Source organism: Panthera tigris, chromosome A1, assembly GCF_018350195.1.
Source record: "Panthera tigris isolate Pti1 chromosome A1, P.tigris_Pti1_mat1.1, whole genome shotgun sequence".
In the NCBI taxonomy this organism is placed as follows: Eukaryota; Metazoa; Chordata; class Mammalia; order Carnivora; family Felidae; genus Panthera; species Panthera tigris.
The window spans coordinates 232,289,953-232,304,753 of NC_056660.1; the positions used below are offsets into that span (position 1 = coordinate 232,289,953).

At 49.3% G+C, this 14,801-nt stretch overlaps 1 protein-coding gene across 8 annotated transcripts in view; it reads right to left on the bottom strand.

Annotated features, from left to right (window-relative positions):
* The window catches only part of ADCY2 (adenylate cyclase 2), a 412,965-nt gene that overhangs the window by 42,654 nt on the left and 355,510 nt on the right, over positions 1-14,801 (bottom strand). For all 8 annotated transcript variants that reach the window (XR_006221652.1, XM_042997735.1, XM_042997720.1 and 5 more), the window contains one exon: positions 9,232-9,401. Coding sequence is in view for 7 of the 8 variants with exons in the window: in XM_042997735.1 (XP_042853669.1) it covers positions 9,232-9,401 (170 nt within the window). In the remaining variant the exon portion in view is untranslated. The remainder of the gene's footprint in view (positions 1-9,231; positions 9,402-14,801) is intronic.

The window sequence follows — 14,801 nt, forward strand, 5'->3', positions numbered from 1 at the left end:
GATTGCACTGTGTTTTCATGGATTTCATTTAGGCTTCTCAAAAATGTCTTTTATTCATCCAGCCAAAAAGAATGGCTGATTCCTACAGGAGCCCTTGTCTCCCGTGTGGACCATGCATGGGTGAGTGCCATATGGCTCCTGCAGTCTGAATGAGAAATCTGTCCATCCACAGATGCATTCTTGGGTTACCTTGCTCTTTGTGTGCATGTGGGAGAGGCTGGGAGGAAGGGGAGTGTGTAGCACGGAGGGAGCATCCAGAATAGGTAGAATGGAATCCCGGGAGCTAGTCCAGTCAATTGTGTTGATCATCACGTTCCATCAGGTTCCTAGAGCTTCTAAAAACAAGGTACTGTAAGCTGGGTGGCTCAAAACAATGGAAGTTGATCACTTCACAGTTCTGGAAGCCAGATGTCTGTCTGCAGTCAAGGTGTTGGCAGGACAGTGCTCCCTCTGAGGCCCATAGGGACGTCCTTCCTCGCCTCATTCTGGTGCTCGCCAATCCCTGGTGTTCCTTGGCTCACCACCGCATCATTTCAGCGTCTGCCTCCACCAACAAATGACGTTCTCTCAATGAGTCTGTGTTTTCACACGGTCATATTAAAAAAAAGATTTTTTTTAATGTTCATTTTTGAGATAGAGACAGAGCATGAGTTGGGAAGGGGCAGAGACAGGGGGAGACACAGAATCCGAAGCAGGCTCCAGGCTCCGAGCCATCAGCATGGAGCCCGATGCAGGGCTCAAACCCACAAAGCACAAGATCATGACATGAGCCAGAGTCAGATGCTTAACCGACTGAGCCATCAAGATGGCCATCTTCTTATAAGGACACCAGCCATGCTGGATTAGGGCCCATCCCACTCCAGTAGGACTTCATTCAACGAAATAATCTGCAACAACCCTACTCCAAGTAAGGTCATGTTGTGAGGTGGCCGAGGTTAGGACTTCACCATGTCTTCTTTGAGGGACGCAATTCCACCTATAACCTATAACCATCGTGTTGGTCATTTAAGTAAAAATGGCAGCTGGCTGGGTGGGAGGCCTCCTTCTCTCTCTCTGTTCTTTAAGTATTAAGGTGGCAATCCACTTTGGACTTGCTGTTGTCCCGCTGTGCTATCCCAGAGTGATGAGGTATGGGTCACAGCACTGACAGAACTGAGAAAGTTTCTAACTCAGGGACAGTTCTAGCAAAAATGTGACAGGATATGGTTCCTTTCACACCTAAAAACTGGGCCCTAGAGACTCAGATGCCCAAACGAGCCTGGGGCCACACACTAATTTACAGCTGGCCCTCACCCTGAGGCTGTTAATGGAGCGATCATTCTGGCCCTCAAGTTTTCAGAAGACAAAAGAACAAAGAACCCTAAAAAATTGGAATTTTTGAGGAATTGCCTGGTGGACCAGCTCTAACCTACAGGCCAACGGTTCAGGTGACGTACAAAGGACATTCTTCAATCTCAGGAGAGAGAGCAGTCCAGGCACAGAGACTTAACCATGATTTCCCATTTAAAAGCTTTATGTTTCCCTAGCGGAAACAGGCCTCTATTATCTTAAGAAGAAAAGTACCTAAAGGAACTCAGGATTATAGGGTAGTTCTATTTTAAACTTCCAGGTAGTTCCAGAGCGGCTGCACCAGTTTGCATTCCCACCAACAGTGCCTGAGGGTTCCCCTTTTTCCACATCCTCACCAACACCTGTTGTTTCTTTAAAAAACAAAAAAAACCTGTGTTTTAAAAATATTTATTTATTTGTTTTGAGAGGCAGGGAGAGAGTGCACATACCCACAAGCAGGGGAGAGGAGGGAGACAGAGGGAGGGAGAAAGAATCCCGAGTAGGCTTCATGCTGTCAGCGCAAAGTCCGACGTGGGGCTCGATCTCACGAACGGTCAGATCGCGACCTGAGTGGAAACCATGGGTCGGTCGTTTAACCCACGGGGCCACCCAGGCGCCCCTGGTGCTGACGTTTTTTTAATCCTGCAGCCAGGCTTGCCTTTTGGGTGGACAATTCAGTCCATCTGCACCGAGAGTAGTGTTGGTTGGCAAGGACTTACTCGTGCCCCCTCACCAAGGGTTCTCTGGCTGTTCGCTACTTCCTCTGCTCCCTTCTTCTTTGAGGTTTTCTGTTCCTTGAAGGTTTGCACGGCTCTCTTCACACCCGAAAGGGCAGTCCCCTCCTGGAGTCCTTATGAACGGCCCCTGGGACAGAAACAGCTTGGGGCTTCCTGAGACTGGCTGTGGTCACGGCTGCTGCACGACCCTTGCCCCCTCCCGTGGCCCAGTTCTCAAGCTGCGAGCCATCTCTCCGCCTGGCCGTGCACCGGGCAGAGTACTGACGGCCTCCTTCGGTTTGCTCTGACAAACCTTGCTCAAGTTCGAGTCTGTCGTCCGTCTCTCCCTGGTCCTCAGATCCGCGCCGGCTTTCTGTCCAAGTTGGCAGTCTCCTCCACCACTGGGAGCGCGGGCGGGGAGCCGGCTGCGGGGTCGGGGTGCGAGGGCGGTGCGTGGAGCCCAGCGGGGAGCCGGCGGGCCTGCTGCGGGGGGTCCACGGGCGAGGTGTTCCCAGTGTCCCCCGGGGCGGGCTTCCCGACGGATGCCTCGATGCAGCTAGTGGGATCCGCATCCCCGTCGGGCCCGTCGAGAGTCCCCGTCTGTCCCCCGGCCGCTCACCGTCCCCGTCACGCAGCTCAGGACTCAGCACCGTGCACGGGGCCAGGAGGGAGGCTCCCTGGCAGCATCTGGCACGGCGGCAGCAGCGGGGGCTTGCTCGCATGGGCCTCGGCTGTGCCACCCTGGGGGAGGCGGGGAGTAGAGTCTGGCCGGTCCTCTTAGCTACTTCAGTGCATTCAGACTTGCAAGGTTTTCCCAGAAGCATGCTGGGACTTCCGCTCTGGAAACCGGACTCGCACAAAGGCTCCGTCGTCTGTGGGTGACTGGCTGAGTGTTCTCCAGGGGCTCCCGGACCACGTCCCAGAGGGGCTCGAGCCGGTTCACGGCCACGGCGGCGTGAACGCCTGGGGTCTGTACGCCTATCACCTGACGCGTGGGGGCATGAGATGCCTCTCGGACCCTTTGGCATACGCTGCTGAATCCCTCAGCTCCTACAAGGGCACTTTTGTCCCTGCACAGACGCCAAATCACCGTTACAGAGGTTGGGGGAGGGGCCAAGACGAGAGACACGTTGTTCTGCCGTGATGCTGGAGTCACCTGTCTCCTGCGCTTGGGAGTCCTCATAGTTCTTCAACGTCTTCCCGACGTGAGTCAACGCTGGGCCCTAACACAAGCCGGCCGACACGCTCTCTCCTTTTCTAGGCGTGCGGCATGAACTTAACCCCGACAGACAAGTCTCCCGCGAGCCTTCCCGTGAGACGCGATCTTCTCAGAGAGACTTTGTGATCTTCTTGACGGTAGAAACTGTACTTTCTTCGTCTCCGTGAGCTCAGGCTCCAGCAGTGAGGCCCGGCATACAGCGGGTGTTCAATAGAAGTGTGTTTTAAAAACACGTGAGTGAGGGGACACATAACCGTGCTGGTTTGAAACCCCAGGGGCTTCCTTTCTAGACACTTTCCTCTCCTGGCTGGACACGGATCCCCTGGAACCCGCAGCAGTCCTCCAGGGCGGGTGGCCCAATGTCACCCAAGGACAGAGGGCCCCGAGCCTATGCTTTCTCAGAGTATCTTTTTTTAAGGTTATTTATTTATTTTGACAGAGACAACGTGCAAGGAGGGGAGGGGCAGAGACAGAGAGGAAGAGCGAGAATCCCAAGCAGGCTCCACGCTGTCGGAACAGAGCCCAACACAGGACTCCATCCCACGGACCGAGAGATCGTGACCTGAGTCGAAATCAAGAGCCGGTCGCTCAACTGGCTGAGCCACCCAGGCACCCCGGCCTTTTTTTTTTTTTTTAACTTTTTCTCATTGTATTGTTCATAAATGCCAAGCAAGACATTCTGGGGCTGGAACAGCCTACCACACTAAGGCACAAGCTCTCGCCGGGAAATGCGCCCAGGGGACAGCTGCAGGTCAGGAGAGAGGACAAAGGCGGGGCTGAGAGCGGCGCTGGCCCTCTGCTATGGATGTGATAATGCACTTGACGAATGCGGTCGTGGTTTCGTTTCGTAAAGGTGATCGTAGGCGGGAGGCGACTGGCCGATCAGTGCAGTGAGACGCAGGGCTGTGCGTGGCCTTAGCATCAGAGGCTGACGGAGTGATGATTAAGATGCGTTCTGCACAGTGTCTGGGCACAGGCTCCGGGAAATCTCCTCCCCGCCCCCCACTCCAAAATCAAACAGAACAGCCCAAAAATCAAGTACTCTCCTGCAGGTGGATCCACCTCCCAGGGCATTTTCTTTTCTAGATTAAATAACACAGTAGCTCACTGGTGGTTGCTTTTTCTAGAAGAAAGAAGAGAAAGTTTGGTGGAATTGAGTAGCCCTCAGACAACTTGCTTTTACGTCGGGCAGCTCGGACGACCCACCACCAGCTTCTCTGACCCCCCAACCCACTGCAGAGGGCGGGGGGCGGGGGGGTGGCGCGGATCCAGCCACGCAGAAACGTGTGTTTCTTACTTTCTGGAGATACAGAGAGGGGAAACTGGGCAGGGGACGAGAAGCTGAGATGTTAACTTCGAAAGTAATTTCAAAACTTTTCAACATTAACTTGGATACGTGATGGGTTAGAATGTAAATCTGGAATACATTTTTAATTTAAAAGAGGAGACCTGAGAGGAATTTCAGGTGCTTGGGGACACCCCCAGGCCCTCGACCACAGGGTGGACGTGCGGTGCCGTCCTGCCTTTCTGCTGATCGTGATTAACGCTGCAGTGAGCTCACCCTCGGCTGATCCCACGTTGGGACACTGTCAAAATCTGTCGCGTCATCTCGAATTCTGTGTCTTGAATGAGACACAGGAAAAACAGAGAAAGCGGAACAACGTCACACTGAAGGTGCTTAACGCGTAGCTCCCGGTGACATGTGTCTGAGCATCTCCACCACCATGCTTGACGCAGAACTTTAAGGAAGTTAAAATTATGCAGACATTTCTACCAACAACAATCCAGAGCTTGCGGACGAGGCTGGACACTGGGCATCGCTGCTTACTTACACGCCTCACGTATACGCTGTCCACAAAGGATTTGTCATATTCAGCTGAGCGCCCAAACAGAGCTGGTTCCTTGTTATCCACCCCACCAGCCACCGTCCTGTTCAAGCTCCCCACCCCCGCATTTTCAGAATTAAACGCACGTTTCCTATATTCAGGTGGATTAGCATAATGGCCGGGTCCATAGGAAACGATAACACTCATCCCTTGAGACTTTTCAGTTCTGCAAGAAAAAAACTCCCAGGAAAAATCTGACAGTGTCTTGTGGACTCTGTGGCAAGACCTTGACAAGGGAAGGGAAAGTGTCTTCGAAACAAGAACATCTTCCAGCAACATCGACGCTCATCAGCATCACCGTCACTGCCAAGAGCACTTGGTGTCCTCCGTGGTGCCGGCCAAGGGCTCTGGGAGACAGCATCACGGGTAGGAACCGGAATGGCCACTGACTGGTTCGGCAAAACATCCTGTACTCACGGAAAAACGGGGGATGTCGTAAATGCCAGAGAATTAGGAAACGGCTTCTCCTGGACCTTCTGAATATACCAGAAACACCCGGGCTTCTTCCACCATGACGTGACTTCCCAGAATCGCATTAAGAGCAGGTAATGGTAAGTATTGGGGCATCGCTGGCCTCTGTTTAATGAACTTTCAGTGGCACACTCAAAGTAGTCTCTTTTCTCCTTTAGAGTAGGCTTTCCACACTCGTGAATCTGCCGGAATATCTTTGATGTCACTTCCTGAATTATTCGTTGAGCTGGAGTTTTTCTGGTGCATACTTCTCCCGTTTTCTTCGCTAACCCTGTTGTAAAAACGTCCCTGTTGGCTTGTAACATCCTTTTGGCTTGTCCATTATCAATGTCAAATTTGGTTCCGAAAAGGCCCCCGAAACATGGGTCACGGTGAACTCACATAGAGGACGACAATACGGTCCAAATGTGTATTCAGAAAGTGGCCTAACGCTGCCTTATAAACAGAGATGCCCTCTCCAAACTTGCCCTTGAAATGTAAGAGTACAAACAAAAACCGATCCTGTTCCTGAAAAGACACATCTTCCATGAGCCTCTGTCTTCAGGGAAGCAGGTGAGGTGAGACTTTTCATTACAGCCAGTATTTGGGCCTTTCTGGTTATTAAGGAGTCTACCTGCTGTTATTCATTTATCTAACAGATATTTCTTAGCACCTACTTACTAGAGGGCAGGCACAGTTACAGGCACTGTGGTTATCAGAGTGGTACTCAGTTCAGACCTGCTCCTTCCTCGATTCTAGAGTGTCTGTTACCTGCCTTAAAGAAAAGAGGGCAGCAGATGACAGAGCCCCATCTGCTTCCTCTAGGGGAGACATTCCCCAGCTTTGCAGGGTGACAGGGCCGCTCGGTCTGCAGGAACACCCACGGTGAAAGCAGAAGTCTGGAGTAGGTCTGCTAGGAATGCTCAGTGTTGACAAGGGGTCCAGTCCAGGGGCCAAGGTGGGCCCCAAGGGCACTGACTATCACAGCAGAGCACACATTCCAGAAAGAAGACCAGGGCAAGGACCAGGAAGCCAAGAGTGAAAAGGGAGACCAACGATGCAAAGACCAGAAATAAGTCAGAAAAGGGACGGGGCCAAGCACATCTTCAGTGGCACGGATGAGCTCTGTCAGGACTGGGAGTGCGGTGTGGCACTCCTGGGAACGAGCTCCCTCCTTGAAGGGAGCCACTGGCTTTGGGATTTAGGGATGTTCCATCTCCAGGTCCTGTCCCAGATCAGGGGGCTTTTGTTTTTCTGAGGATCCCAGTGTCTTAACAGAAAGGAGGTGTACCAGCGTCTACACCATCAAGGCGAAGGATGAGGAAACCTGGGTCAGGTGTTTGATGGGGAAACCTCTTGAACTCTCTCGAACAAAGAACACATATTAATTGGTGGGTTTTGGCTCCGGGAGGGGTTTAGGGTTCTCTCAAACACACTGAGGCTGAAGAAATCAGGAGGGAAATGGAGAGAGTCTTGGTCTTAGGAGTCTCTCGTTTGTTTGTTTGTTTGTTTTAATATGTTTAAAAATGTTTTTAATGTTTATTTATTTTTGAGGAAGAGAGAGAGCCTGATGGGGGGCTCGATCTCAGGAATCAGATGCTTAACTGACCGAGGCACCTGGGGGCCCCTCATTTGGGATTAGTTTTAAACCGATATTGAGAAAATTTGTTGATTTCAAGGTGTTCTGCTATCCTGCCAAGAACAGTCACCTTTTGGTGGAGGAATGCTTGGGGGGTGCTGGGGCAGCTCGTGCAGGAAGCGGGTCTGGACAGGCCAGAACTGTATGGGCAGGAAGAGGACGGGGAGGCAGGTCTGGACGGGCCAGACCTGTACGGGCAGGAGGAGGACGGGGAGGCAGGTGCGTCCCTCCTCCTGGCAGGACGCTGTCTTCCTTCGGAGTGGAGGCAGGTTCTGGAGGCTTCTCAGGGCAGCCCTCTCTGATTGTAAGGTTCTTATGAAGACACGACCAGAAGAATACACACAAAAGATCTTGAATGAAATGAAAGGGCTCGGGAAGTAAAAACTTTTCTTCAACCAAGTAACTCCTCTAGTGCTGCTCGGTTCTGACCCGAGATCGTGTGTCTGTCTCAGGTCCCCAGGAGTAATTCTCTCTCCATCAGAAAGCCGCTGATCTAATTGCTTCTTTGTCTTCAGATGTGTCGCATGTTCAGGAGCCTCAAACTTAATAAAGGGAAATTCAGTGGCCTTATCTGCTGCGCATAGAAATCGGTAACGCCACATTTACATAGGGATTTGAGGCAGGCTCCCTGGATGTGGCAGAGAAATATTCAAGCATGTTTGCTTGGTGACTCTGAGAACTTATTGGAAAATTAACTTCTGATTTCATTCTCCTCCTTGCTAAGGAATCATAAACCTTCCTTAATACCATTATGCATTTTTGCAACTCGACTACTCTTCAGCTTGATTACAGATTATTAAAGCTTCATGGTGTGGAAGACGATGGAAATTAAATTACGTGAAGAGAATGCACTGCCACTGTGTTTCTGAAAGTTCTTACTGGCAAGAAACGTGCACGCAGTGGGGGGCCCACTGTCCTTGACACTGAACCTCTGATGGAGAAGTAAGTGGCCATATGCTGTCAACACAAGCCATCTTTCTGGAGCCACACATCTAGGAAAATATTTAAGGCATTTATTTTACATTAAAAGAAATTTATAGATATTTTACGGAGGATTATGCAACACGCCTACAGAAAAAAACTGGAAGCCTGGCGGGTCTAGAAATAAATCCAACACTTGATGTAAAAAGTTTTGCTATCAAGATGTATGATGGACAGTATCATAATGATTCCATTTTTTTTTTTCAAGCAGGGAACAGGTATTCTAAGCTTATGGAAGTGATTTGATGGCAGGAGACCTTTCATAAACCCAAAGAGGGGCTTGAGGACCATTTCCAATATTTCCGAACTCGGGACCCGATGCTTTCACATCATATCGTCTGATCGTATCCGGGACCGGATTATATCATAGGTCTACCTCTTCCTGCAAATCAATCTCTTCATAGAACAGAGAATCGCCAGCTGCCAGTACCTCCTTCCACACCAGGGTATTTTAGGAAATCTCCCGTAAGATGTTGAACTCTGTAACTTGTGAAAGTATCCACTTACTTTTCCGGTGTATGTGGATTCCTCTGTTTTGAACTGGGGTCCACTCTGCCCCGCAGGGCACATTTGGCAACGTCTGGAGACATTTTTTGTGGTCATGACTCGGGGCGGGTGGCTGTGAGTGGCATCTGGCGGGTAGGGGCCAGGGATGCCGCGACATACCCTATAATGCCGAGGGCAGTCCTCCCACCGCCCGACACAACAGAAACTTACTCGCTCCGAAGTTTTATAATGCTGAGGAAGAGAAACCCTAGGTTATTGTTATCAATACAGTACAGATTGGGGCAGTAATCACCTCCCTAAACCTCCTAAGGGTACATGATGATAGATATTGTATATAATCTATAGTGAAGACACACATCAATTTTCTGCACCACAATTTCAAAGAAAAGCCCACACAATGACTATCAATGGCAAGGATACCGCTAGTCTGTGTTTACTCAACACACACTCACGTCATCAACGTCCCGTGAAACCACCGCGGAGAAGGAAGAGGGCGCAGGTTACCTCTCAAATAAGACCTGGCTGTAGTCGTCCAGGACGTGGGCGTGAGTGTGGAGAAGGATGGTGTTGTAGCCTATCAACGCCGCCATCATGATCAGCATTTTCAACTCGTAATTCACCCGCAGGAAAACCGAGCAGGAAATCAGTCCCAGAATGCAGCTGTAGATAAAGTACTGGAACAGGGAAACATATCAGATGAACGTTTAGGATCTCTTCTGCGAAATGCTGGAATAGGAATTCACACTGGGGGTCACCACCAACCCCCAAGCTCACGCACGCAACTTCCGAACTGGCTGTGAAAAACAGATGCCCTTTTCTGTTTTCTGACCCCGGGGTACACGCCCGAAAATGTGTGCTTTAGAAAAGAATTACTCATTCCGTGGCTTGCTGACCCAGTGAAGCATGCCCAATGAGAACAATCGTGCGTATTGCCAATAGAAATAATTCTTAACGATCTACACTGAAGGCAGGTCATGACTCGCAAATGTCATTTGCTTCTCGAAGATGAAAACAAGTGACTCTGTACACAGGTATCGATTTTAAAAGCTATAGTACTTAGAATCTCTTTCGGCCTTTCAATTCTTAATTTATGAAGATATAAATCATTACCGGGGGTTCTGTTAAAAGCATAAGAAAGCCTCGGCATTTTATTAAAGGAGAAACTGCAGGTCCAAAGCAGAGAGGATTTGACAAACTAAAAGCTTTGGCCGGGGTGAGTCACAGAGTCCCTGAAGTAGGCAGGGAACACGAGGGAATGGGAAGAGCCAGGCGTGTGGAAAAAAGCCAGCACGTTGCAGTCCCTGTCGTCCCCAGGAAACAGTGACACGCGTGCCCTACCGTGGTGCTCCCTCGCCATTTGCCCTACGGGACATCATCGAGATGCGACAGCCCCAGCCAATCTTGCTTTGCTCACTCATTAGCGGGGTCCCCAGTGACCCAACCTGGTTGTGGAGCATGTCTCCATCTATAAAATGAGGGGAAGAATGCCCTCTGGTTTTTTTTTTTTTTTTTGAATGTTTACTTATTTTGAGAGAGAGAGAGAGAGAGAGCAGAAGCGGGCGAGAGGCAGAGAGAGGGAGAGAGAGAATCCCAAGCAGGCTCCACACTGTCAGCGCAGAGCCCGATGTGGGCTCGATCCCACGAACCGTGAGATCACGACCAGAGCCGAAACCAAGGGTCAGACACCCGACCGACTGAGCCGCCCAGGTGCCCCTCATATCCTCCTTTTAAGTCACTGAAAAGAACAAGCAAAGCTTGCGGCCCAGAGCCCTGCCAGCCAGGAGGGATGTGGTAAGTGGACACGGTCGCCAGGCCCAGGGGGCCTCTACCTGTGACACGGCCGTGTCCTCAGGAACCAGGGTTGGCTGCTACCGGCATTTCTGGAACAGAAGCAGCACTCAGTAAAGTTTCATGGTATAATGAAGCATAGATCCGACTGATGTTTGACAGACCCTGTCTTGAAAAACTAGCCCGGTCTGTCATTTCCATCATATGGAATAAGCCACGGAAGGCCAGCGATATTAGCTCATCCATCCTGCTCTTGGGGAAGAGAAGTCGAGAAGCCAGCCGCCCTGGTCACACAAAGCACTTCCTTCTCTGCGAGAGGGAGGTTTGGCAGCGAGGCGGCCACACAAGGGCTAATACAGATCCGTACTCATCAGGACTCAGACCTGGCATTTCAGCTTCCCGAGGAAGACCAGCCACCGCCCTGGATCACACAGCCACTGGGTCACCCTTTAGGAGGTGAAGCTTTCCTGAGCAAGGCGGCCTTACAGGTGGCAGCATTTTACGGGACACGGAGGGCTGTAAGCAGAATTTCCATGGCCAGATTACCTCCCCGAGGGGGGGTTCCCCACTAGGCTGACCCCACTCTCCCCGCAGCAGAGAATGGGGGGAGGAACAGAGGAAAGAAAGGTGTCCTGATAGGACTGTTGGGGCTGGCCGAGTGGAAACACAGAATCGAGGCAGGGAGACCTGGCTCAGTTTCTCCCAAAACAGGAGGTAGGGGAGGGGCGTGTGCTCCTAAACCAGCCCTGAGTTACATGGAGTTCTGCCACCATTCCCTTAGCCTGGTGACTAAGTCCCCAGCTCAGAGGGCAGGCGTGAGGGCTCAGGGCCAGGAGGCGCCTCAGGCCTGGGGACAAAGAACCCAGAGCAGGCAGCTCAGCAAATTCCCCAGGGAGGGCTGCTCAGGGACCGTGTACAGCAGCTTCACGGGGAGCCTCATCCCACCGAATCCGACAAGATAACAGGCTTCTGTGTCTCATGTCTCCTTGCGTTAGTTCATTTTTCTGCTATTTCACTGTTCATTTTGAAAGTTACCCTCCACGATGGGTTGGCAGTTTAAAAAAAACTAAACAAGTGAAAGCAGGGGCCTTCCCCACAAAGTCTGAGAGGCCCTGGTTTACAACCCAGTGGTCTCTCAGTGAGTAGTGGAGAGTAGTCTAGAACCGCTCCTCGAAGGCCATGACATTGCCTTGGGGGCCGGCTGTGGGGGAAGCTCTCAGTTCCAGCCACGATGCTGCTAGTGAAATGATGCGGGAGACCTCAGGATGAACGTCGTCAACAAATGTGTCACCGTGAGTATCAGTGTATGCACGTGCACCTGGTGGGGGGACACAGGGTCACACAGGATTTCTGTAGCACCCCTCCTTTGAAGTAAGTGCCAACACCTATACAAATACAGCCTATGGATTCACTTATTTTATTTTATTTTATTTTATTTTATTTTATTTTATTTTATTTTATGTTTTATTTATTTTCGAGACAGAGAGAGAAGGGGGGGGGTGCCAACCGGGGAGAGGGCCGGAGAGAGGGCAACACAGAATCCGAAGCAGGATCCAGGCTCCGAGCTGTCGGCACAGAGCCTGACGCGGGGCTCGAACCCACGAACTGTGAGATCATGACCTGAGCCAAGTCGGATGCTCAATGGACTGAGCCACCCAGGTGCCCCTGGTTTCACATTTTAAAATTCGTGCTTAGGCTTTTAAAAAGTTTTCCTATTTCAAGAGTATCTACTGAAAAACGTACGTCAGTGGCAAGCGGCATTTAGTCATTTACTATTTACTTTCTAGACCGTCTGGAGGTCATGCACAATGTGGTCTGGGAGTTAATTAAAGGTAGGCTGGCAGCCTGCAGACAGCGGAAGGGGGGCGTGTGAATGAGGGGGATAACCTGAGAGGGCCAGGCCAGGCGTTCTGGAGATCGGCTGTCTCCACCACATAACGAAGCCGCCGGGGAGAACACCGACTGGGCAAGAGTCCTGGTGGTAGGCTCCCGAACGGACTTCCATTAGGATGTAATTACTACTGACCTGATTTCCGCATAGTTTCGATGTAGTTGATATGTTATTAGTTAATGTGTATATTCTTTATTCATATTGAAAATCATTACTATTACTTTAATTACTAAACATCATTTGTTAATATCCATTAAGATTAGGTGAACAGAGTTAAAATTAGTTAATATGGTTATTAACATGTTTGATATAGCTAACTGATGAAATCAATTTGCATTTTTTTTTCAATTTGCATTTTTGCGCCAAGGGAACAGCGGCTATCATCTTGGATAATTCAGTTAGGTCTCTTTGGCCTCAGTTTCCTCACACAGAAAATGAGAATTCCAGTAATAGCAAACTCACAGGGAAGCTTTTCAGATATAATGATATAAATACAGATGTAGTATGAACTGCCTCCATGGCAAAAATCCTTTGTGGTAGATTTTGTTGGATATTTTAAAATGACTTCTTCCCCCCCCCTACTACAGGAATAATACATCTGGTGTTAAAACTTAGGGAATATACAAAGGACTCGTATAAAACTAAGGGTCTCCTATAATCTCCAACCACGAACTTGAGCCGCTATTAATTCGTTTGGGTATATTTTTCCATCCTTTTTTTGTGGGGGGTGTGCTACTTATTCCTGATATTTTAATACTACTCAATACTGATACTGACATTTTCGAAAATTGGGGAATATTTGGGATGTTTTTAAGTGACACTTTTCAATTAATAATTTATTGTGAATATATATTTCTATGTCATTAAATATTTGGCTACAATATCTTTGTCATGGCTAGATATAACTAAATAGCAGAATGAATTTATTTATTTATTTAATGTTTATTTATTTATTTATTTTTGAGAGACAGAGAGAGACAGAGTGTGAGCAGGGGAGGGGCCGAGAGAGAGAGACAGAGAGAGAGAGAGAGAAAGACACAGAATCTGAAGCGGCTCCAGGCTCTGAGCCATCAGCACAGATCCTGACATGAGGCTCGAACTCACAGGCCGCGAGATCATGACCTGAGCCGAAGTCAGAAGCTCAACCTACTGAGCCACCCAGGCGCCCCAGAATAGCAGAATTTATTTAAACCATTAAGTTTATTCTAACTCGTAGGTTCTTTACTTTCTTTGTTCTTGGAGTTACATAAACACTTTGATGAACACCTTTGTTGCTTAGTGTTGATGCCTCTAAGATTAATTTCTTTTTTTTTTATTAATTTTTTAATGCTTATTTTATTTTTGAGAGAGAGAGAGACAGAGCATGAGCAGGGAGACACAGAATCTGAAGCAGGCTCCAGGCTCCGAGCTGTCAACACAGAGCCCGACGTGGGACTCGAACCCACGAACTGTGAGATCGTGACCTGAGCTGATGACTATTACAGATTACGGTCGAGAAGCGTTACATCTTCTTGATGTAACAAGAAGCCGTGAATGTGGACATGAGTGTGGACAGTCCTGCCCACTCCCTCGTCGAGCTCAGATATCACGGACGATGGGGTCTGAGAGGAATCACGTGGAAGTTGTGCATGGCTCTCTGATGTTCCCTTCCGTCTGTGAAGGGGGAAGCCAGGATGTTCTCAGGCCCTTCTGGGACTCTTAATAACTCTAACACTGCACTTTCTGTGCAGTGTTTGAGCACATGGGGGATCCCTGGCAGAGCTCATCATAATCTCTTTCTGATGACTTGTTACTGGAACAACAGTGGCTTGTTGACAAAATTCTACCTACATTTTAAAGAGTCTATTGTGTATTTTTTCGTGTTTTTTTTTTTTTTAATTTTTTCGAATCTTTTAAGGCTGAATAAATGTTACTCTCCCCATTTTGGGTTTCTAACGGTTTATGCTTCTTTTGAAAATAAGTCATACCAACTTACCTAATGAGACTCCGAATGATGACCTTACTGCTTTTAGTGACAAACAGTGGGTTGTTGCATCCACAAATACCGGGTGGAGAGATTTAAAAAAAAAAAAAAAAAAGCTTTGCCAGCTATCCTTTGTTTTTATGCAAATGTACGTTCATTGCAAATGGCTGAAGTGCCCTGTGAATGCTGCCTGGGACGCTCTGTCCCTCTGCCAGTGGCCTGGTACCTCTGTGCATGCCAGTGCCATTCTTTCAAGGAGGGAGGGCCAGACCGCAGTTCACGTAAATCTTTCTCTACAGAAGGCGGCTTCAAATTGCCCACAGTGAGATCACAGCCAATAAACCCTTGCCATGCCTCCTGTCTCTCACTTTTCATGTAACTAAAACAGAAAAGATGTTGTCTAGCACTCACGGGAGCTCATGATAATGCTTA